At 43.0% G+C, this 25,030-nt stretch overlaps 5 protein-coding genes across 5 annotated transcripts; 2 read left to right on the top strand and 3 right to left on the bottom strand.

The window, feature by feature from the left end:
• Positions 1–2,917: 2,917 nt before the first annotated feature.
• MELLADRAFT_114988 (uncharacterized protein) lies at positions 2,918–4,849 on the top strand (the record flags this gene model as incomplete). Its single annotated transcript, XM_007403778.1, has 3 exons — positions 2,918–3,535; positions 3,655–4,017; positions 4,106–4,849. The coding sequence occupies 3 exons, from the start codon at positions 2,918–2,920 to the stop codon at positions 4,643–4,645; spliced, it is 1,521 nt and encodes a 506-aa protein (XP_007403840.1).
• A 271-nt stretch (positions 4,850–5,120) lies between these two features.
• On the bottom strand, positions 5,121–5,907 carry MELLADRAFT_58832 (uncharacterized protein; the record flags this gene model as incomplete). The annotated part of the gene is made up of 3 exons (XM_007403777.1): positions 5,121–5,191; positions 5,302–5,426; positions 5,504–5,907. The coding sequence occupies 3 exons, from the start codon at positions 5,905–5,907 to the stop codon at positions 5,121–5,123; spliced, it is 600 nt and encodes a 199-aa protein (XP_007403839.1).
• A 454-nt stretch (positions 5,908–6,361) lies between these two features.
• MELLADRAFT_114987 (uncharacterized protein) lies at positions 6,362–8,491 on the bottom strand (the record flags this gene model as incomplete). The annotated part of the gene is made up of 3 exons (XM_007403776.1): positions 6,362–6,981; positions 7,108–7,735; positions 7,805–8,491. 3 exons carry the CDS (start codon positions 8,489–8,491, stop codon positions 6,974–6,976), a joined length of 1,323 nt encoding a protein of 440 aa, XP_007403838.1.
• A 1,936-nt stretch (positions 8,492–10,427) lies between these two features.
• On the top strand, positions 10,428–12,941 carry MELLADRAFT_58830 (uncharacterized protein; the record flags this gene model as incomplete). Its single annotated transcript, XM_007403779.1, has 3 exons — positions 10,428–11,225; positions 11,306–12,185; positions 12,283–12,941. The coding sequence occupies 3 exons, from the start codon at positions 10,428–10,430 to the stop codon at positions 12,939–12,941; spliced, it is 2,337 nt and encodes a 778-aa protein (XP_007403841.1).
• A 591-nt stretch (positions 12,942–13,532) lies between these two features.
• On the bottom strand, positions 13,533–16,381 carry MELLADRAFT_101517 (uncharacterized protein; the record flags this gene model as incomplete). Its single annotated transcript, XM_007403775.1, has 7 exons — positions 13,533–13,758; positions 13,862–14,004; positions 14,064–14,157; positions 14,198–14,220; positions 14,337–14,406; positions 14,491–15,377; positions 15,452–16,381. The coding sequence occupies 7 exons, from the start codon at positions 16,379–16,381 to the stop codon at positions 13,533–13,535; spliced, it is 2,373 nt and encodes a 790-aa protein (XP_007403837.1).
• Between the last annotated feature and the right edge of the window lie 8,649 nt (positions 16,382–25,030).

Below are 25,030 nucleotides of genomic sequence, written 5' to 3'. Positions count from 1 at the left end.
ACATTCGTAAGATCATGTTGACTCGCACCTCCTGCTTCAGGCCTATCTTATAATGACTGATGTGCTCCATCTCTCCCCACCCCGTTCTTGCTGCTAACGACATAAACCTTGTAGTGTACTCAGCCACCAATCCCGTCTGTTGCAAAGCTCTGAGGTCTCGTTGGGCTCGGTTCTTCCGGTCTGAGTCGAAATAAGTAGCCTCAAACGTGGCGGCGAAGGCTTCCCAAGTGAGAGGTTCTTCGTCATCGGGACGTAGTAAGCGCTTGTAAAACGGGGCGGCCCATTGGTTAGCCTTGCCCGTCAAGTACGATAAGGTGAAGATGATTTTAGTTTTGTCATCAGGGAATGCATGAGGGTTGGCAAGTAAGTACAGTCCGACTTGATTGACAAAAGCTTTGGCAGGATCGCCTTTAGTTCCGTCAAATTTGTCGGGAGTTCCCACCTTGGGACCGCGAGCTGTGCCAATAAGAGATTTGAGGGCTTCAACCGTAACTGGCTCTTTGACCCCGCTACTCATAGCTACTTCGGGAGTGGTAGTTTGTGGGTGGGTCGAAGGGTTAGCGTGGGATTGAGATGCGCTACTGAATTGGCGCTGGAGTGAGGCTAGTTCCTCTTGCGTTGCCTTGCGCTGAGCTGTCTCTTCTTCCAACTTAGTATTCAAGTTGGTGAGTTGCTGAAGTATATTCGCGATGTTTGCCAATAAATCTTCCATTGTGCCGGACTCTTCTGAGGTTAAATCTAGATCTTGCGCCGATACAGCTTTGACTGAATTAGATGAGTTGTTGGATTCTTGTTCCTCTGCAGGAATAATAAAGTTTGCCGCCTTTGCGTTCTTCTAAATGTTAAACTATAGCCTGTCGATCTTCTTGATCTTTGTGCGATTTCTTCAAATAAGGTTTGATTTGAATTATATTTCCTTTAAGGTTTGTCGGTGAGTTTTGGCCTTTCGATTCTAGTTCTCGTAGTAGTCGTCCGCTGCAGATGATGAGACACTGCAATATGTTATGAACCAGTACGCAGCAGGGACTAAGGAGAGAGCCAGAAAGGGTGCTATCCAATAGGTAACTAGATTGCAGTGTGAGTCTAATAGAGATACAACGGTGAGGGTGAAAATCCCTGCTCATCACACTACAAGCATAATCCGGTATAAGGATTATTACAGCTAACAAAGCTTACAGGTTCCAGATTTGCTGCGCGTCAGAAACGCTGCATTTCGGCATCCGGTCAAAACAACACTTTAGAAATGCATTCTTACTCCTGAGATGTGGCACTTTGACTCCTTTGCAGCATGAAGGCGCGGTGTGAACTTTTGTTGATGTTGTGTCATGGGGTTGTTGGGATGATACGAGGTGATGAGTGAGTAAACTCAACCAAGCCAAACAACAGTTTGCTCATCTAGATTTCGAGGTTTTGGACCAGAAGCTCGATTTTTGTCCACCGCAGTCGTGTATGGCCACGAGTGGCCAAACAGTTTTGGCCCCGAGCGACTTGTGGCTATATCTCAAGATCCGTCTCAGCTATTGAGAAATGGAGAGCAGGATGTTGTGTAGGGAACCCAGTGCGCAGAATCTTTGTTTTGGGAGTTTAGGCATTAGGGGCTCTCAAACCTGACCCGGTTTCAAAAACCCAGTTGACCCAGTTGACTTTTTGGCAGTAACTTTGTATATAAATTTGACATTTATTGACAGCTCCCAGCCAAAAACTCAACTGGGTCAACTGGGTTTTTTGAAACCGGGTCAGGTTTGAGAGCCCCTATTGATAATTACAAAAAAAGGTTTCATAATGAGGAGGTGGTTTTGGCAAAATGCCCCGGCTGATCTCACGCTTCAAATTTCACATTAGCCGTAAGTCCCTCGCTCAAGCCTCGGGCCTTTGGCGCGAGGGACTTTGTTAAGTTTGAAATTGAGCCCTTTCATCAGGGGGTTTCAAGCTAAAGGTTTTCACGTATTTTCTCAGGCAAGGAATGCGTTTTAGCGGTAAGTTCATTGCTCAAGCCTTGCGAAAGGGAATCTGTCAAGTTTGCCGCTTCCCGTGGCCCTCCATAAATAGTGAGCAGGGTTTGAAACAATCAGAGGATCTCCCAAGATCCATGTGAACAAGTCAATTTAGGAAGTTGCAAATTCATTTTTTTATTGCATTGCTTAGAGTGCCTCCTGAGCCGTAGGCTACCTTGCGCTACATCTACTCGCGCTCCGCTCCAGTAGAAACCCCTATGGGGAGAAGGAAACGCGCTGGCTGTTTGACGTATTACAAGTGTTTATTTTGGGATAAATGGGGGGGCAGAAGGATGGAGTAATTTAAACAAAGCGTTGTGATAGAGGTGTAAGAAGATTCTTAGGAGTCTCCTCTTCAATGATTGATGAAGAGACTCCTAAGAATCTTATTCCATCTCTATCATCCTATACAAGTCATCCCTGGCGGAGAAAAATACAAGCCATGCTTATCATTCCGTCTTTCAACATCGAGCTCAAGACGAGAATTCTGCCTATGGATGAAATGGTGCGCGGAGAAAAACAAAGTCAGTCATTTGTTCAATCAGCGGTAGTGAAGGTGGAGTGCGAGAAGTGGAGTCAGATAGTATTGTAAGCCAGGTATCGTCATCAGTCCTGATGGACCTCATTGCTTGACTCTAGTAATTTTTTTGGCTAATGGTCATCATTGGTAAAATTTTTGGTAGCACGTTGGAAAGCGGTAGGAACGATGCGTCTCGGGGGGAAGAAAACGAAACTTACCAGGTGGGTCATCTTGTGTGGTGATGTGCGCATTTGGTTCACTGAGGCCACCAAGGATGCAATTTAAACCGGCGAGTCAAAACAGGCTGAAATGTGGTAACAGGTGACATGTAACTGCGGAGCTGTATGTGTGGTACACTTTCAGAAATTCAGACATCCGGGTTTCGCTGAGCCATGATATCACCATGATGAACGTCACGCGCAACCTGTCCACCCATTCCGATAAGCAAAATGCAACTTCTATTCAACTTCCACTCGCAGATGTGGTCCGATCGAGCGACCCTTCCGACTGGCGATATATAGCAGAAGGTGCTGCTAATCTAGTGGTAGTTCACCAACCGGGTCTCCAACGAAGCCACACATCTGGCGATGCAACCGGGCTGGAATGCAAAGCCTTGAGATTGAGAAAACGCGCCGTCGTCGATGATCGAAACGAACACCATAAGGAGAGCCAAGGTTCCATCGCCCCGGAGGATCCTACTCTTGCGGAGCCGGTGGCGATGACTCGGGATGCAGATGCCAAATTGAAAGCCGCTCAAAATGAGAACCTGGCGTTCGTAGGCTTTCAGGAGCGGGTCGTAGCTCAACTATTCAAGTCTCAAGATGTATTACAATTCACATTAGTTCAACTTGATGCTAGCTGGCTGCAGGCCCTTAACTCGGCCATTCACTCCAGTCGACCAGGTGCTCAACATACTCGCTCGGAAATCGATAAGACCTGTCCATTTGGATTCGTAATGGAGGACTTGGCTGGCGGGCTCACAGAGTCAGGAGGTATAGTCGAGATGGCGTTTGAGATCAAGGTTGAGTGACAAGATGTGGTCATAGGTTTGACTCATCTTTACTTTTTGATCCAAATGCCTATACTCCTGGCTCTTGTTCAAGATCATACCAACTGACATCAGTGGCTTGGGATCAACAGCCCAAATGGACATTCTTACCCCAATCGATCGAAAGCCTTAAACCTGATCATCGAGATATCAAATCGAAATATTGCCGTACCTGCATCTATCGCACTGTGCGCGCCACTGCTACTTCGATGGAGGAGGAGCTAAATCCTTACTACACGAGCAAGACAAGGTTCTGTCCGTTGATGCTATTTGGTTCGTCAGACCTCAAAACCGTACGAAACTCGGTTGGTCGGTTGTACTGCGAGTGGATCAGTGCTGCAACCCCAGACTCTCTGGTGCAACCCACATCCTCAGATGATCCTCGACCCAGTCAACTTCACAACAACTTTCGTGTCTTCAGAAATGGATTGGTCGTCAAACCAGGAGAAATACAGGTATGTCGATTTGACTTTCTCATCCTATTATCTTGCTGCATGTGGTCTGATATCTTTTTAACCATGGACTGCGTAATCAAAAACTCAGCTCGAGGAAAACACGTTGGACTTGTTGGCGACCGGGATACACCAATCAACTGGACTAAAACGACTCGATGAGCTTCAGCGACGGCTTGATCCCATCGATCTTGATGGAATCGCTGGTCTTCTCGCAAGCGAACCTCACGGCGCTGATCTTGATCGGCCAATTGAACTAACTGAGTTTGAAGCTCTTCTCCCACTGATCACGAGTCAGACGAGCGCCACCGAGTACAATGCGTCGTTCGAGAAGCTTACCACCAGACAAAAAGCAGTGCTTTACATGGTTTCAATGACTTTGAAAGACTGCTCAGTCTTTATACGGATCGTCAAGACACTGGAACAAGGAGGGCAGGAAGAGGAGCTGAGTAGCAGCCCACCCGCTCAGCCTTCACGGAAAGTCGAGATCAAGATGATCGACTTAGACCTCAAGCCACTCTCGAGATTGAAAAAGTACGTTACGCGTGACGCAGAGGTCTTGAGTCATTTCAAGCAGTTGCTACAGTCAACTGCTTGTCCGATACCATGTGTTGAATTACCACAGCCTTGACACTGCAATGGGGATCTTTCTCTCAACATCTGAATTGATGCGAGTCTGACAGGCTCTATGTTATGCGCGGATTGATCCACGCCTGGTGTATAACATTACTTGATCAAAAGTTGTACTTTTTATCTTCAAAAATCTTTGTTTTCTGTGTGCAGATCTTGCCCTCATTTTGGGGAAGCAGTGCAATCAAACCTTAGTTTCTCAATGACCTCACATAGAGTATTGAAAGGACCAAGCTGTCACAACAAGGAGTGATTTGCCCTCTTGAAAAAGACTTACCACTGCAGATTCATCTGGCAACTGATTCAAGGCATCTTTTGCCCTCCACATAAAGCTTCTGCAGCTTTAAAGACTTTGCAAGGAGAGAGACCTGTCCCCTATGGGTACTAGGCTCTAAGCGTAGCGATTGTAGTGTCAAACTGATACCATTATTTTGTTCAACTGAAGTCAAATTTTTCATCCACGTGTATATTTGTCTTTAATTCAGGATCAATTGCAAAATTTCAGATCGACTAAGACTATCCAGATTAATTTCAGTGGGTCCAGAACCTGGATGTAGCAACAGAATTTGAACCAATGTTCAATCAAATTGAATGAAAAAGAGAGAAATATGAGAGAGATTCTAGGAGCGGTTTATAGAGATGAGAGCAGATACATACCCTCCTCAGATTCCATCCTCAGACTAGAGGAAGTTTGATTAGAATCGTAGGTTAGAGATACGTCGACGGTGGGATTGGCCCAAATCAGTGGGCCTAAATACATATTGAGGAATTCACGGACTCCTCTAGACAATGAGAAAGACAAAAGTCAGATGTCATGATACAGTATAGTTTGGATCTTGTAAATTGAAAAGAGGCTTACTTGAGCTTTGCATCTACTTCGGATGATTGAGAAAGTGATTTAGGTACAATCAACCTTACCCGAGTGACTGTCTTTCGTTTGCCGATGTCCAATGAATCGATCAAAAGGCGACCCGCATCATCATCTGCTTGAGGAGTGGCGAGGATAGAAATGCCCTGTAGACGTTCGTTCCTCAGTCGGTTCATGACATGCCGTTTGCCTCTCTTCCTTTCAAATCTGAAGTCGGGGTCATCTTCGTATGTATTTGATGAAGAGACTGCTGTTTTCTTGGTATCGGGAGCAGAGGCAGCAGGCTGAGTTGCAACCGGATCGATCCGCTCCAATTTAGCCAAAAATGTGGCTCTCTGATCCATGCCTCGGACTAGGTCGACGAATTTCTTGCCCACGAGCTTAGATTGCAGCATACTGGTTGAGTTGCTTGCAGAAGGCTCCACGTTTTTTTGTTGAGAAGTTTGGTGAAATCCCCGGGAGGTCGAGCAAAGAGGTATGGAGCTGCATATTCGGATGGTTGAACGCAGGTTGACAATCCTTCTCTCAATCAATGTTGACATCGTAGGGTATTTGATTGCGGATGAAAAGTGTCGTAACCAAAAACAAGACCTCGAAGCACGCCGGATTGAAGTCTGTGAGTCGGTCCTTGGAAAGTTTAGGGAAAGTTTTAGATACTTAGGGTGACTTAATCCAGGGCTTGTTAAGCTTACAGTGCAGGTATGTAGGAGGCGCCGCCTGACCCCGCCCTTCACCTCGTAAAGTCCCCATAAAGCAAAGAACATGACATCCAGGGATCTATCTAGCTTAAAACTGTGTCCAATTAAACATCATTTCAAGAATGATCCTTGGATTATGGGCTGCGGATATCCAGTCTGATCAAAATCTCTTTCTGATTATCCAATCGGTATATACACCTTGCTATATCTTATAGTTTATATTTTCGATGGAAGATTCAAAATTGTGATTTGAAAGGCTCAAGAAATCAAATGAGTGTTGTGTTGGATTTCAATAGAAAACATTGAGAGAATGACCAAATCTTGCCGTAGAGGAGATTGGTACAACTTCGAGGATAAAGAGGGTTAAAGGATAGACAAGGGATAAAAAAATGGCGGCGACAATAATAGCATGAAATATCTGACTACGACATGAGGTGCAGTAGTATGAGTGGGTATATGATGAGACGAATGGAGATATACAATGAAGATCGAAAAAGTGGGCTAAACTTAAAGACATGCGCCACAGTTTTTTGAAATGTGACCCAAGAACATTTAGCGAGACTTGGTAAAGTGAGCAAAAACCATAAATATGAATAAAAAATATAAGATAAACGAATTAAGTGTCCTTTGTGAAATGATGATAAATCTGAAATGATACAACAGCTGGAAGAAGAAGCCGGGGCGGACTTGAGGGTGTAAGAAAAGATTGAATTGAAATATCGAATGACACGAATTAAGATAACCAAGCATATGTACTTAGATGTCAAAGTTCTTAGTGAATGTTGAAGTCATAGTTTATTCAAAGGTCATGGCATAGTTTGAACCCCCCAAATTGGAATAGAAAAAAATCAGCTCTTCCATCACACAGTAGATTGAGATAGATGGAAACCGAGGTACCTTTCAATTCTTTCAGTGAAGTTGTATTCTTTGACATAGTAGACATCGAGATATTTTTCCAGATGTGCTTTAAATCGCTGGAGTCTTCGACATCATCTTCATTAAAGTCCAAGAAGCTTGATGAGTATCGAACTTCCTCGCGGATCTTGGGTGATTGAGCTATACCCGAAGGTGGGCCATCTGGGACCTCAGAGTGGCAGGCGCTGTCACGACTACGCGTTGATGGAGAAATGGAACTCGCGGGAGTATCGTGCCACAGGCTTGAATACGAAGCTGATTCGAGTGTGTGACTGGTTAGGCTTGAAGCATCATAAGATCCAGCCACATGTCTGTCCGTTCGTTCATCTAGATACACAAGCGGCTGAACTGGATCTACGTGGATATAATTGTCGTCCCCGAGTTGATTTTCAAACGACATGCGCGAAGAAATATCCGATTCTGACCGCAGATCTGATTCAGAGAATGGAGTGAATGTCGAGAAAGGGGATAATTCTGTGATTTGGAGAGAGTTTGGTGTTGATGCTCTAGACGCATTTTCAGACTTTCGTGGTCTCAGTATGTGGCCAAAAAGTCCAGATGCGCGCAACCGCGAGGTTCGTGAAGAATCATGCTTGTGTGTGGCTCCTAACTATCAAGGGATAAACTTTCACAGGTCAATGAATGTCGACAGTGATCAAATGATACCAGAGATGCTTACGTATGATCTGTCCTTGAGGTCTTCCTCGGATCCTGATTCTGCACATACCTCCCGCCGAGAAGCCAAAGGTTCCGCCTGATGCTCCAGAATTGGAGTTTTAGTTGATTCAGACGGTTGAAATGGCAAGAGAAGAGTTGCGGAATTTCGTACTTGACGAGATGCGGCAGGGTTTTGGGGCAGTGCGGCCGCTTGATTGGTTATTCGAGTGAGTCTTCTTCCTTCCCGAATCGCAGTTTGGTATTTGTGGGTCATTGGGCGCTCAGGCAGCTGTTGGACGATCACTCGAGCGCGAGGTATCGAGCCGTAGGAGTCCAGTCCGGGAATGATATTGGGCACGATATCGGGCATGGCGGAAGGTATGACAGAGGGCGCAATAGATGTGTTAGATGAATGGAGGGAAGTTGACTTCTTAGCGATTTCAATCCCGAGACCGCTAGTCTCATAAAGCCTGGTCATCTCCTCCAATTCTGCCAGTCTTTTTTTCCTCAAATCATTGCTCGGGACGTCCAGACGTGAACAATGAATCGGAAGTTGGGGTTGTTGGAGTTCCCTATCCGGTCTACTTTTGCGGGCTCCTGCTCGACGTTGATCTACAAGCAGTCGCTGGTCTATTTCCTCGATGCCTTCCTCGACCGTGCGAGAAAAACCACCACATGCGAAGCTTTCATCACTACCCCGTTTTCGCATAATGGGTCGACGATCGTGCATGGAAAATAGAGGGCCCAGTGGGCTTTTTCTCGTGGGAGGAACCAGGGTCGACTGCATTGTGTTGAAGCTCTGGGGTGTTCGGCGCGCGTGAAAGGCGAGCTATAGAAGTTCGTAAGCGGCCGTATGGCTTCAGTGATTAAAGGAAGACGAGAAACGGGTCGAATAAAATAAACGAAAGGAAAAGCTGATGAATGTCAAAGATATTAAAAGAACTGGATGAACCTTTAGGATATTATAGAAACCAAATAATGTGTTGATAGGATATGATTGACGAACTCTCACGCGGCTAGCTCTACAAAGGGTCTTGCGAACAAATGGGTGAACGATAAGATAGGATAAGATATCACGAAAGATGATGGACCCACTCTTTGTAACATTCTTGTGCATCAATTCCCACAAATCATGACGTTTTTCCTATATCAACTCGTATTGAGCGTCATCTTCTCTGACAATTTCTTTTCCTCAATTAATGGTTTGATAGGTAACGTATTTGCTCGAGTTTCGACAGGATTTCAAATAGCTAGCTTCCTCCGTAGCGCGCCAACCCGGCATACTTGAGCAAATTGGCGCAAATTGAAGATTTTCCGGACCTAATTGTGTATAGACTAAAAAGCGTTTACGACAAATGACCACACAAGCGCAAGTGAGGCTTGATCTGGCTTGATTAAAGGCTGGCGAGAAAGAGGAGCTCGTTTCTGCGTGAAGGCCTACGTGAGCGAGCCACAATTGGACCTAGCTTAACACGAGCCCCACCACACGCGGCGGGACCCTCGAAGGAGGCACTTTGGTGAGTTAACAAAGGTTAACAATTGGCAAGAAATCGGAATGAGAATCATGTAGGTTTGATTCTTCATCCATATTCTGCGACATATCTTACGAATCAGTGGCGATGCCGTTCCCTACTATGTAGAGTCTTAAAGTCCCGTACGAAAAGAGGAAGCTTGGCCTGCCACGACGGAAGCTCCCTGTGCAAGCAGCAAAATGCCAAAAATTGATCGGTCGACGGGTTTATATTTCGGATTCTGCTTCCGGAGTTTAACAGTCTGCGGATTGAAGATGGTGGGTGACCCCGCGATAGGTGAAAGAAAGCCGTGAAGCATGAGCCTCGGCACACCGCGCGTGGTCATGTACTACCCATCAAATTTGTGATAATATGTCGAATCCTAATTTCGAACGTCGACATGCTACATACAAGCTGAGAACGACTGCATAAAACAAGCAATCACTGACATCGATAGCTTCGATAAATCTGGGGCCTCCCTCCGAGAGACTTGTTCGGAATAGGTGGTCTACAGAATACGGGGCCCGAATATGGCTCTTCGATGGTTATCTTCAACCAACAGTCAGCTCATACCAGATTTGGAGGAGGGTTCTAACGATCGATCTATGCCATATATCATCTCAATCCCTACTGCGGAAATCTGAAAGATCATGAGTGCCAAGCGCTTACCTGGGATTATTTCCTTTTTCAGTCGGCTGATAGAAATTAACTTTATATCGTTGGAAGGCGCTATACCTATTTCCTCTGCAGCAATCCATTTAAATAAGTCTCAGACGGTCGAAACGTCCGGTTAAGGAATCAAAGCCAAATCATAGCATCTCATCTACAAGAGAGGAGATATGGAGTCCAGTGGGACTTGTTTTGTAACTCCTGAGCTCAGTATAACTACTCTATCATTATTCAATCGTGCAAAGGATGCGTCTTGATCATTACGTGTTAGACTTTCAATTTGGCCGAACACTTTCTTGAGACTCTTTTCCCCTGCGGTTTGATTTTCCTTGAATACTTTTGTAGCACTTCACAAAACTTTATCTTTATCACCACCACATCGTTCTACTACGCCAGTCCCCACGAAGCGAGTTTTGTCATACGAAGGATCGCACCTTCCCATCCACACAAGAATAATCCTACACCATGCAAGTTGATCTCAATCGCACTACTCGCAAAAGGCCTCACTCCACCCGATGTACCATTCCCGATCGTCTCTCGTACCTCTGTAGACGTAAAAGTAACGAAAGCTTCGCATGCGTTGGTAGCTTTAGCCCCGATCTAGTTTCTCACAGTAGATTTCAGTCCCTTTCTTATGATGATCTGTTACAAAAGAGTCAGACGCAGAAGTATCATTATCAAAAACATCTTGATATCTTAGCTCAAAAAGCTCAATCACCTCAATCCACACCGCACCGATGCAGTTTTCTTTTTTACCTTCGAGCCGACAAAGGAGATCAAGCAGATTTGTCAATGCAGACCGTGGACATGGTGTATAATGTCAGGTGGCTTAGATTGATCAGTGAAGTTGAAAAAGCCGTCAATACACGTCCATTCAGGCCAATCAGGGCTCCTCCTAAGCCTGACAGAACAGCAGCCCTTGAGCATGAGAAGAGAAGCGCGCCTTTAGATTCGCATATCCCCTTCCCAATCCCACCTACCCAATCTTTTCCAATCAAAAATCGGACCAGCACAGAGACACGAGAAATCAAAGCCACTGGAATTCCGAAACGCGATGAAGTTGAAGATGATCATTGTGAACTATCCCGTCGTCTTCAACAGACATATTATGATTCGAAATACGGTGGAACAGACTTATTTGAGTCTGGATTCGATTTCCGACAGAGTCAAGAACTTCAAATGGAAAGATGGGATCATTTGGTGCAATTGGAGCGACGCGCTCGAGAAGCATCAGAAGAGGGCCTTCGCAAGGCTAGTCTCGGCGTAAGTTTTGTCTTATCAAATGTGTCTTTCTGTATCATCCTCCTCACACAGAAACTTATATTATGATCTACGAGATTCAGTCGACAACCTCCCTGTCTAGTAATGTTCCATCATTCCCTCCGCGGAAACTGTCGTCGGGTATCCTGAACCGTATGCGAAGGCCTTCAACAGCTACCAAAGAATCCAAATCGAGCTTGTCAATCAGTAATCCAATAGCCATTTCACCATTAGAGAGCTCCTTCCTCCTTGGAAAAAATCTTGCTCAAGACTTTGAATTCTGTAGGCCAGATCTATACCAAATTCAATCTTTCTCGAAGCCTGATCTTTCTTCGCATCCGGCTCTCAAGATGCCCGATTTGACTTTGGGACGCGTAGAGCAGTATGACAGAGCCCCGTCCGCTGATGCACATCGCGTTGGGAGTGAAGTCCCAAAGCGACACGAGTTTTCACCTATTTCACCTTTGTCAAGGCGTGATTTACCTCGGCCTAGAGGACCTCGACCTCCTCGATTGTCCATTCATAGCTCCAATTCCTCGCTTGCTGATGTTGCGCTGACACCTCAACCTAGTATGCCACAACATGAATCCACCGATAAAACAACTACATCAGATCTTACGACTCAGCATATGGTATATCCTGATGTTCCCCCCCTTCGAATCATCAAGCGATCTTTGAGACTTCGGAATGAGACCCCTGCTCCCGAGCATTGCAAGCTCATACCTGAAGAGCCAGTCGTATGTCAGCCAAAATCCCTTGGGCAAGAATTCTACCCACGTTGTAATCACGATTGGGACACCAAGATGAAGGTGGAGCCCATATCATTCACCAGTAGTCTGGATGAGCTGATTTTAAAGGATGTGAATAATTCACAGCTCAGGTCTGGTACCACGAGCTCCCGAATTTCTGGCGCTTTGCCCACAGAGTATAGCGTGGATCTTGGTTCCAAACTCAGATTCGAAGGTCGGTTTCTTTTTTTGGACATGTTACTACATGCCACCACTGGGCTGACATTGTCTTCCATTTTTTGCCTATGGTTCTCCATCGTCCATGCAACTAGACGCCAAACGTAACCTCCTTGAGCTTCCTGTATCAAACTCTAGAAGCCAACTTGGGTCTTCATCTAATCATTTGGGTGATGAAAATCTTGCTTATATTGCAAAAGGAACGTCAAAGTCAATAAGAGATAACACTCTTGACTGTAATCAAAGCTCTACCACGCAAGAGACCCCTTTATCCAACGCGTATGGTTCAAGACACAAAATTGAAGCTTCAAGACATTCCTTTCCAGATCAACCTAAACCTAACGGAAATATAGAAAACAAGAGTTCTCGTATTGGCCAGATCTCAACGCGCTACACTGTCCCACTAGATACCAAAAAAGAGGAAATGAAAGTCTTGAATCAAGTTTCACCTAAGATGATTCTACCAAGTCAATACCTTCGATCAAGAAAAGATTTGAATCAAGAAAGAACCTTATACCAACGAACTCCATTCCACCAACCTATTTCTAAACCAGACCAGTCTTTAGAAAAATCATCAGAAAGTTTAATCTTTGAATTACCTATCAAACCTCAAAGAGATTTAAATACTCAAATCAATGATCAAAAAGTCAAACAAGCTTGGGAGAGTGTTTCTCATTATAAAAAATGGACTGGAATGAATAGACCTAACATTCAAGGAGTGGTAAGAATCCAAGGTGGTAGATTGAAACAATAATCATTCAATTCTTACAATGTAATTTAGAAAAAAAAATGTAAATGGTTTTGTAGATCAAAACAAACCACAGTTGTGATTTTATATACTTTGTTTTTTGATGCATAGATTTTCAACTTGCAAACTATCTGTCGGTCTCTTTTCCTTTTTATCTGGTCACATTGTATGATGACACAGGGGCGAGCCCGCGCTGAACATCAAAATGCAAAGAAAAAGTTCATTTAATCTTGTTCAACTCGTTGCACACCACGAACAGACCTACAACCCCATAATGAGGCAATATAAGCATCCTTTTAAGATTCACAGGTTGAGTAAAGATTTGGGGTTCATCAAAATTGTATAGTCTATATATATTTTTCTTTTCTTAACACATTGTTTTTTACGCTACATGTATTTTTTGATTCTATAGTTGAGAGAGATCCTTCAAAGCACATTGTATAAATCCCATTGAAACAAAGCTACACACAAATCCACCCACTAAAGATACGAGTTTCCTAAACCAAACAAAAAAGAGTACACTAGAAAGAAAAAACCATTCCATATCGAAGTCCTTTTCTTGAGAAACTGATCCAGAAATCTTCATCCATTGATTCATCATTCAGAAGAAATAGATTCTCTAGAAGAATAAGGTAAACATCTAAATTCAAGTCTAGATCTAGTTGTTTGATTCAAAACATTTTGGTTTTGATGTGAATTTGAATTTTGATTTGAATTTGGAGTGGTTGATTGATTTGAAGTTCCTTCAATTTCTTCTGAATTTGAAAACACTCTTGAATCTGATGAATTAGGATTCTGAGTCTTTAACAAAGTTTCTGTTGAACTGTTTTTTAAATGTGACAAGAAAAATAAACAAACTTGAGTCAGACAAGATCATAAACACTGTAGAAAAGTCAGAGGTTTAAGAAGAATTTCCAATGACTTACATTCCACAAACACATTTAAACATTCTAGCTGCATGTTGAGGTGTTGGATGTTGAACTACTTCTGAATTTGGATCAGATTTTGAATAAGGTGGTAATACCATACTTTCTAACATGCAACAACACCTTACCTCCTCCAACTCAATCTAAGATCAGTATTTTGGTTGAGGAAATGATGAAAAAGGTCTAGTCAGATTTTGCTCACGAGATAATATGAACCGGTTTTCCAATTGATAAGATTCTTTTGGTTGTCTGAAAAAATGTTAATTTTAATGTTAGATGGATACCATACATTTGAGCTATGAAATCAAAGATAAAATGAAAAATATGACAACTTACCTCTTGTTGGCCGTCTTCATCTTCTACGGAGTAAAGAATCTCAAACAATAAAGTATGCTATAAAGGCCGTTTGTGTGGCGTTCAGAAAAACTGTCTTTGAAGGAAGAGACAACAAGAACAAGACAGAAATGAAACCCACATATATATGAATATTGGTTTGTGTACCAGGATAAGTAGACGGTCGAATTGAATCATCATTTGGTAATCGTCTGTAGAAGAAGAAATCGAACCCCGACAAAGTTTAAAGACATGTACAATGAGATAATATGAGACAAGAGTGAAAAAACACTGACCCAATGTGTTCTATTTCCCATGAAGAGTGATCATCAGTGATCGTCACCAATGGTATCTCCTCACCTTCGGCTCGAGAAGACCTTCGACGAGGTTTAACATGATGCGGAGCCTGAATATATGATGTTCGACCTGAGTGTTTGATTGCAGTCGGATCAGGCGATGTATCCGGAGTCGGTAGAGGAGAAGGAGATTGATGGCTTGGAGAGGTGGATGAAGAAGGAAGAGGCGGGAGGGGAGGTGTTGATTGGGGCGGGATAGGTACGTGAGAGAATGACCTGCTCCGACTTGTTCCACTACGATGTGGTGAAGTTCGTGGTAAAGACTCATCTCTTCGTCGTATGATTTGACTAAGACTACTTCCCCAACCGTGATGAGGTGATACGGGGGGCGTCGTGGGCGTTGTGGATTCATTATGCTCTTCTCTTTCACGAGAGTGATGAGAACGACTGCTGGTCATGATCAAGTCTCTGATCCTTGACCTGGAACGGGAGGTAGACCGGGAAGATGAGTTACGACCAGCACCATTGGCGTTCGACCGTCCTAATGAAGGAGTCTGAGGTCTACCAGATCGGATTGGTTGCTGTTGATGTTCTTCTTCTTCACTCCAACATGGGTGCCACTCTTCGTCGGATTCTCCAACATTTGAATAATCAAGAACAAAGATCTTACGACGTTGAGGTGGTGGCCAAGATTCGGCAAACTGTGATCGAGTCTTAGGATCCCGATCTTTCATTGAAACGAGCTTATATTGTTGTTTGATGACCGCGGTGATTTTATAAATCTTGAGGAGTTTTTTAATCAATGGTGGTATTTGCTTGAGACGTAATTTAAATTGAAGCAGACCAGAGACTGTGAAGTACGCTGAGCTGGCAGATAGAGTGTAAGGCTATAATCATTATCGTATGGATGAAAAGTATCAGCAAGCGAACGATACGTATTTCAAAGGAGAGAAACACTGACCCCTAGATGATCAGATACATCCGAAACATTGAAGTTCAAAGCAAGTTCACCATTTGCCTCACCATCATCATTGGCTGGATTGCAAACCGCCACAAAATAAGATTCAGTCTCAACTTCATGGTTTCCCACGCCTCCTACTCCGATCAAAATCGAAGATAAATTTTTCCCGATAGTACCAAATCCCAAACCTACACTTGAAGCAAATCTAACTTTACCAATCACTTTGTGAATCGTTCTACCAAATTGACCACGTTCATAAGGTGGCAAATCAGGTGGTAAGATGAATGACCAACAGAATCTATAGTGACCTTTATCCAATACATAAGTTTTATGTGAAGCGTTATAGTGAACTTTTCCAGGATTGGGATGTTGACATGGCAAGTAAAGTTGAGTGGCAAGATCGATTTCGAGATCTGTAGAGAGGATCGTTTGATGCTCATAAGGTCGGTCATTGAAACCAATATACGATTGACCCCAGAGAGAGATGATAACCTTCTTGATCTCTTTAGGTCTCAAAAGTTTCAATACCAGAGTGCCTGTGATGACGGTGCTAGTGTTGTTGTCCGACGTCCCTTGTGATTCTGAACGTCGATAAAATGAATGATGATGAAGTTGAGGAAAAGAAGGAGAAAAAGGAGACGCAACCGATTGGGGTTGCTGTTCTGATGCGATCGGAGGAGATGGGAATGGAGGAGTATGAGCGCTATGACTTCCACTTGGCGAAGGATCGATGGAAGGTGGAGCTACATTTGATTGATGATGGATATGAAGTGAATCGTCAAGTGAATCGTTTAGATGAGCTCGACGAGGGTGAAGGAAGATGAGTGGATTATCAATCGAAACAGATACGGAGACCGGAGTAAGCAATTTGCTGAGACCGAGTGAAGCCCTTGAAGTGCCAGGTAGTGAACCCCGCCGTGGTGTTGACATGGGTGTTAGCTCATCCGAGTTGAGCGGAGGTTCAATAGGCAAATAAGAATGAGAAGAAAAAAAGGGATCTGGAGCATATCGGAGAGCTATGTATAGAGATGAAATGCAACCAGTAAATTATCGTCAGCGTTCAAACAAGCAAGGGAATTCGTCGTTTGAAGGAATTACATCAAAGTACACCGGGGGCAAAGTACAAGAATGGAACCGACCATTCGTCTCAGTCATCTCGATTCCACAATGGTTATGTAGAATGAGAAGTTTTACGTATTTGATTGATGAGTAGTACGAAAGAAAAAGCAAACAAAGGAAATTCCAAAGGTTCTGTTGATCAAGTAAGATCCTGATGTTAATTACTCAATGAGATTAAAGAATTCAAGCGAGTGAATGTTTTGGTCAATCAAAAATGTTTAATGGATGTAAGTAGGTAAACAAAACAATGATGAAAGATAGCGTAAAAATTCAGACAAACTGCAGATGGATGACGATATATTATATAAGGAAAATGAAGCGTGTGGCAGAATGAGACAAAAGCTCGATGAAGGAGTCTGGAGATGAAGACTTGTTTGAAGGATGAGATTTACAAAGCAAAGTTTGTTGAGCTAGTAATGTAGTATGAATACATTGATGATTGTGAATGTGTATTAAATTTTACAATCAACTCGAAACAGAAAAGATAAAGCTTCAGACTCCAGAGTGGGGAAAGAAAATGGTGGATGAGCGGTGTAATCAGAAAATATCAAGAAAGATGACGATAATGACGTTGTACTGAGATGGTCAAATGATAAATGTAGATATAGTTCTTGTTTTACCAAACCGATTTGTCACAAGTTTCTATAAAACGAATCAGATAAGAAGTCAATACCTATCATTGATCAACCCCAAGAGTCATGAGGATGTTTCTATTCTCTTTCAAGTTGTAATATCTTCTCGAGTTCACTATTTGACCATTCGAGCTCATGATAAAACCAATGATATATCCCCCGAATTCTGATTGATCAGATCGATAGGCAGTAAGGAGATGAAGAATCTTAAAAAACCGATCACGATTACATGGGATGTGCTGCCTGCATGGTAACGGAAGGTGCCTGCCACGCCTTTACACTCAACATCATACATTGCTGCGGTCATCTGTATCATCTGCATCTCCTTTATCGCATTCAAGCTTTCAAATAGCCTGGTATCTTCGAGGTTGCGGACGTGGCCGCGGGAGGGGCTCAGTTTAAGCTTAAGCCTGGTATGGATCTAAGTGATGGAGTACTGTTACTTTGATCAATTGAGCCTTTCTTCTTGCTTCTTTGCTCATTTCTGCATCAACGCATCTTTGTCAGTACTTGCATCGGATTTCATGACATAATGGACCACCCATAAACATTTGGAAAGATGGTTTCAGGATACCTTTAAACCTTCACAAGAGGTTTTCACCGGGTTTTCAAATATTCCTTTGAGGTCGGTCTCAAGCAACACGGCGGCGCAGAAATCATGTGGAAGGTCGGGATGAGTGCGGGTGTCGGAAAACGACTGCGGCGAAGCGTGCTACATTCAAAGCCAATTCACATGTACAAACTCATCTGGCCTAATTCTTTCACATTTCAATCATTCATGAGCATTCATGCTTTGTTTGATGATTTTCAAACCAATTGCAGAGTGTGTAGCTGTTTTGAATTCAGTGCTATATATATTCCATCTCAATATACTTGATTAGGTAATCCGGAAGTTGAACAGCCTGAAAGTCAGGTGATCAACCTTACATTCAAAGATAAAGCAGATCAAAAACCATCCATAGCATATTGTTGATGCACTTGGCGGTAGTAGCACCAATGACATCATATAATGCATCACTCAAAACTTGCATTCCAATGCAATGGTGAAGTGGTAAGGTTGAGCTTGCTTGAGTTATCTGTGCTTATCCATATGATCTCATGCATTTGATTTGGTCATCTTAGGGCATACTTCAGAGTATTTCAAAGTCCAGACATCAAAAATAATAATCAAAGAAACTGATCAAGTAGACTCTACTTCGAAAGCTGGTCTGGTAAACTTGCATCTTATGAACTTGAAAGTTTAGCAAAAAGTCCCACAACAAAAAACTTGAATTATAACGCTTGTCAACAAGCGTACTAGTTGATCAGTCATCTAAGGTTAGATATAAGAGTCACTCCAATGAATCTATATCAAGAATTACAAAACCAGGAAAAGATTTATGGCGAAGAATAAAAAGCGCGTGGCTATCACTAACCAACTGGGTTTAAAGAATATGGTTCTTTACAGGTAATTGGAGTGAAATGGACGCGGTTTGAGTTTTGATAAACTAATTAATTGGTTTTGCTAATGATAAAATGGAATGAAGAAGAAATCATCTCAAGCAGAAAGACAAGCAGGTTTTATACACAAAACAAAGATTTAGTAGCGCTCACAAAAGATAATTGATGATGTAACTATTCCCTCTAAGCTCGGATTTCCGCCACAATGACAAATGAAAGTAATTCAAATAAGATGATACATGAATCGGATTTCCGCCACAATGACAAATGAAAGTAATTCAAATAAGATGATACATGAACCTGTGATCAACTCCTAAGTGATTTCACATAACTGGTTTTATGTAATCCGTCCATCAATTTATTCTGTTCCCAGACCAGTGGAACAATGTTTCCCAGGCGTTGATACCGTATTGGTTTTTAACTGAAATGAGACTTGAAAGGGTTCCCAATCTTTTCAAGAATCATACAACTGGTTACAAGAACTTATTTCAGGAGTTCATAACTTTTACCAATTAATTCAATTCACTTTTTCAGGTGGATTGGTTAATTTAATAGTTAGTCGAAATAGTAGAAAGACTTTATGTAAAAAGAGAATTAGAAAAAGAGAAAGGGAGAAAATGAAATTAGAATAGAAATAAACTCATTCGAAGTAAAAAGAATTATTGCGCCATTTGCTCATGTGTTCTTCTAGGGTGTCCTAAACCTTTCTTTTAAGGTATGACATTCCACTTCTGTCAGCTAGGAGATAAGTTACTCAGGTAGCTTATGCCCTAGCTGACACTCCCTCAGACAAAAAAACAACAAAAAAAATGGTTGGTCATTTTTTTACAATTTTTTCCTCTCTTGCCTCCTTCCGAAACCTTTGTAGAAGCGAGGTACCATTTGGTATTTCACTTTCTAGTACCCAATGTGCCATATCCGGCGAACGGTTTTGAAAGACACAAGGAATTGTCGAATTTTCTTGTTCCCTTTCGTTACAACTTGTTGTTGCAGAACACGATGGATTTCCCCATCTTCTTCCGCAACCTCCGGTACTGCCTTTTTATTTACAGTTCGTCGAGGAAACTTTTCAGCATCTGATGATAAGTACATCTTCATCAACGATACGGGAAATACGGGATGACGGCGTGAGAATGCGCCTTGGAGGTCCAACTCGGCCACATTCGCGCCCACCATTTTCACCACAGTGAATGGACCAATAAACGGATCCTTCAATTTTGGAGTACCGGTTAAATTGTTAAAGTGTATTGTCAAGAGTAACACCTGATCCCCTGCTTTAAAAGGGGGTTCGGTATGAGTTTTATCCCACCGCTGTTTTTCATACGCGAACGCCTTGGTTATGCAATCAGCCGCATGCACCCTTGCTAACTCTTGCATATGCAAGAAATTACCGGCGGATGGATGAACATCTAATTTCCCCAACTTTTTGTTGGTCAGCATTCGTGGATGTTGAGGAATATATCCTCTCTCTAGTTCAAATGGAGTCCTGCCCGTACTGGAATGTATACTGCTGTTATACGCAAATTCCAGACCTGGCAACAAGGAAACCCAGTCGTGCGTACATCCTTTGCTGTCTTTGTACAACAGTCCAAATGCACAGTACCGCCGGATCAAGTCCTCCATGGTTTGGATAGTTCTTTCCGCCAAACCGTCTGTTTGCGGGTGATGCGCTGTCAAGAGTTTCAGCTCGCATCCAGCAATACGCATCAAGGACGTCCAAAACTCAGATGTAAATTTAGGATCCCTATCACTAATAATTGCGGTAGGCAACCCACACTCATTTAGCGCATCTTTCCACCATAGATGAGCAAGGCCTTTTGCATCAATGTCCTTATGACACGGAAGAAATTTCGCTTTTTTGGATAATCTGCATACAATTACCAATGCTGAATTATATGACAGATCTCCTGCAGGTGGTAAACCCGTCACAAAATCCATGTTTATGATTTCCCACGGTTTCGTCGGTTTTTGTATTTCTTGCAGGAGACCAAACGTCTTCCCTGTCTTCCTGTTACCCTTCTGACAGGTATCACAGGAAGTAATGTACTCAATCACATCTTGATTATACCCCATCCACCATGCGGTGTTTTTCACACGGTGCAGGGATTTCTCGAGACTAAAATGTCCCGCCAGGATGTCATCATGACAAAGCTTTAGTATCTGTTCCTTCATGCTATCGTGTATGACCAAGCGATGTGATCCTTGCTTCCTGTAGTATAGCAAGTCATCCTCAAAGATGAATCGACCTTGGTCAACAAGTTTTTTCCACTTATCGTCCATGGAGCTAATGATCTCGTTGTTCGTATTCCCATCAGGTTTACTTAACACTCGAATGATCTTTTGCATGTTAGGACACAACCTATAACCCTTGGCCACACTGGCGTAGAATTCTTTCTCTAAATCTACGACATGTAAGCCAAATATTTCCATGTCATCATCCGTTAAAACACATGCTGGGTTATCGGAGTTATTTGGCATGGGGTTTCTTGATAAGCAATCAGCATTTTGATGCTTATCTCCTGCTCGGTGACTAATTGTCATCCGTCCCCTGTATTCCTGGATGGATATCTGCCATCGGAACATATGTCTGTTCGGAGTTTTCATACCAAGCAAGCTTTTCACAGCGGAACAATCCGTGACAACTTCGAAGGTACTTCCATCCAGATAGTAATGCAGTTTCTCCAGTGCCCATACCACCACCAAGCACTCAAGCTGCGTTGCTCCATATCGTAGCTCGCCGTTTCGAAGAGAGCGCGATATAAAACATACGGGTACTTCGACCTCTTTGCCATCAATAACCTGTTTCTGATGCAAGGCGGCTCCTAGCCCAACAAAGCTAGCATCCGTATACACAATAAACGGTTTATCAAAATCCGGTAACGAAAGAGATGGTGCTTCTTGCAGCATTTGTTTCAATTTATCGAATGCTTTTTGTCGCTCTTCAGTCCATTCAAAGGCTTCATTCCGCCTTATCAACCGTGTTAAAGATAGTGCAACAAGTTGGTAATTTTTTAAATATTGTCGGTAGTATCCACACATCCCCAAAAAGCTCTGTACTTCTTTAATTGTACGAGGAGGTTGGATATGGCTGATAGCTTTAACTTTGTTATCATCGACGGACATTAGTAACCCAGACACGATGTGTCCCAGTACCTTCGTTGACTGGAACGCGAAATGACACTTCTTAAACGCCAACGTCATGTTGATTTGTTCCAGCTTCGTGAAGACCCGTCGCAGGTGTTCTGCGTGGTCCGCCGTATTTTTCGAGTGAATGATGATATCATCAATGTATATCGTCATCCAGCCTTCTTGAATTTCTTTACTAAAAGTTCGATCCATGGTTCTCTGAAATACGGAGGGTCCATTCTTAGGTCCAAAAGGCATTCTAAGGTATCTGTACATACCACAATGAGTTATAATTATCAAAATTACTAGCGCGTTCCGTGTTCCGAAACTGATGATATCCTTTATATCCATCAAGTACGGAGATTCCTGTTGCGCCTTTGATACCATGTAGTATAGCGTCTATCCGTGGCATCCCATATACATCTGACACGGTATAGTCATTTAACGTCGGAAGTCGCCGCACATCCGTTTCTTCCCATTTTGGTACTGTATTATCACTGGTGATATTACACAGTCACGAGGTGTGCGGTCGATCTCTTCGATCACTCCCAGGTCTAACAATTCCTGAATGTTCTCCTCAATATCCTTTCGTTTCTGTGGGCTACATGGGTATGCCTTCTTTTTCAAGCTGGCAGGCATTTTATCCCCATCAACTTGAAGGTTAATGTCGAGTTCGTCTACAGAAACTTCTCCCAATTGTCGTTTGCCATGTGCAAAAACCATTGGGAAATCTCGGATCACGTTTGATAAGAGTTCTTTGTCTTTATCTGGCAAAGTAGCCTCCCATGTAGCATCAGCAAAGGCTTTCTCAAATGCCTCCGGTTCAGGAGTAGGGATACCCTTTATTACCGGCGATTGTTGCTTGTCGTCTGACGCCACGTTGCTTATATTTTGCGCTGGGATATACTTGTCGTATGACAGCGCGAACTTCCTTTTTAGGTTATTTCCTAGAGTAAAGTACTTGTCACATATGTGAAGCCGTGTCCCATACAACAATATATTATTATTCCCAACAATAAAGTATTGTGGCAACCCCTCGTTGTCCATAACAACGAATTTCATGACGGCTCAAATATTGCCTCTTTCATGACCAAACACTACACTTGCAACGTAAGTCCCAAGCGGTTTGAGAACAGATCCATATCCTTTCCATCTGCCCGTATCTTCCTTCACCAGACTGTTTCTCCATTCTGGATCCACCTTCTGCAAGAAACAACTAGATACGCCACTTCCTCCGGCACCAGAATCAAGTACAACTGTTACTTCCGTTTGGTTTACCATTGCCGTACACCTCGCTGGGCATACGCCTTTCACCTCGGTCGGTGTCCGAACGTATTCAGCTTCCTGTACATCTCGTAATTGTCCCATCTCATCTACAAGAAAATTACTGTGTAATACCTCTGTCTCGAGCATCATTACATCATTTTCATCGGCAAGGTCATCGTTTTCTGCCAATTCCTCCTCATTGCCCAAAAACACGGATGAATTGTCATCATCGCCCTCAATATTCAACACCTTGTTACACGTGTGCCCAGGGCTCCACGGACCTTTGCAACGGTGGCAAGTTTTGTTCCGGATTCTATCTTTCGAATCCCCCTGTAATGGAATGATGACCTTCTTCTTTTCAGTCACAGCCTCCTCTTTTTTTGCTGTACTGTTCCCCTGGTTATCATTCCTCCAGCTTCGTCGATCATATGTGTTTACTGTCTTCCCAACCTCCTTGTGTTGTTGGTTCGACAGGATACGTTCACATATTTCTAAGTATTCTGACACATCCTCAACGTTCTTAGTACTGATATTAATTGTATCTTGTACCTCGCGAGGCAATTTGGTCAATATCTGTTCTTTTATTTCCTCATGACTATGTAACGGATACAAAGAACAAAGTTTCCTGTGGAGACTAGTAAGAAACTCCATAATATCCTTGCTGCCATATGAAAACTTCATATTCTGCAGTAACTCCAGCTGCTTTTGTCTCCAAACTGGTCCACCGAACTTTTTCTTCATCAGATCTTTCCAATGTTCCCAACTTTTTCCCCGATGTTGTTTATGCACAGCTCGATACCATGTATAAGCAACTCCCTTCAACAAGGATGGCAATTTGGAAACTATTTCCGAATCCGGAATCCCGTATGACTCTTGTAACGTATCCAACTCATCCAAGAAGTCCACCCAATCCTCATCCGACTTGCCATGGTACTTCGGATAGTTCTCTATCTTTGGATAATTCCTAGGATTAGTATACGGAACCGATACTTCAACAATATCAGGCTGTCTTTGGGTATTGGCGCTATTATTTTTAATAGCCTCTGTTGCACAATCGTACGTTTTTGCTTTCCCATTTGTATCTTTTCTTTCCGGACCCGAAGCGTAGTCCTGAACACTGACCCTTTCAATTTGATGTGATCTATCTTGATCGGATTGCATCCTGGAAATATTCCGAGCAACGCCGTCAAGGTGATCTTTCATCTCCTGAAATTGACGTGTAAAATCTACCCTCAATTCTCTCATACTCTGTCTTTCGGTATCTCGATTGAGGGTCAATTGCTCCATTGCCCCGCACATATTTGATGTGTCCCGAGTCAATTCCTCCGAAGCTGTACTTGTCAAATGCATGAGCTTCGCAATTTCTTGCTGATCCCTTCCATGCTGTTCTAGTATTTGTTCGAAAATTTCCAACCTGTCGTCAAGCATTTGACTCGTAAGTTCAAAAGCTTCCAACTTACTATCAAGCATATTGTTGGTTTCAGTAACATCGTTAATCAATTCTCTTACTGACAGCATTTCTTCTTGAAATGCTCCCATGCTCTCAGCTTGAGTCTTTAATTGACCATTTATGGTCCCAAAATTGGTTCTCATCACTGTTTCTAATTCCACTAACTTTGTTAGTATGGTGTTGTTATGCGGTAATGCCAGTGATGATAAATTGCTTGAACCATTTCGAGCCCTTGACCCAACAGACACTCTAAGCGGACTATCCTGAGTGATAGGATGTGATACAAGGGAATTTGGAACAATTCCAGGTATAGCTCTAGAAACATCGATTGGTGTAGCAGAACTAGTAGATGGCACAGAAACAACAGAAGGCACAACAAGAGGTAACATAGAAGCCAAAGAATTAGAAGTAGATCCATCTGCCTTCACGCCTTTCGTACTAGCATCATCCCTTCTGGAACTTGGAAATTCTCCTGGTCCTCTACCATGACTTGCATGGATCCCGACGGTTGAGCTGCTACCATTGTTCCTTTGGGATGAGGGTATT

The sequence above is a fragment of the Melampsora larici-populina genome (genome assembly GCF_000204055.1).
Source record: "Melampsora larici-populina 98AG31 unplaced genomic scaffold MELLAscaffold_1, whole genome shotgun sequence".
NCBI lineage: Eukaryota > Fungi > Basidiomycota > Pucciniomycetes > Pucciniales > Melampsoraceae > Melampsora > Melampsora laricis-populina.
This window is presented reverse-complemented; position numbering and strand designations above follow the sequence as displayed.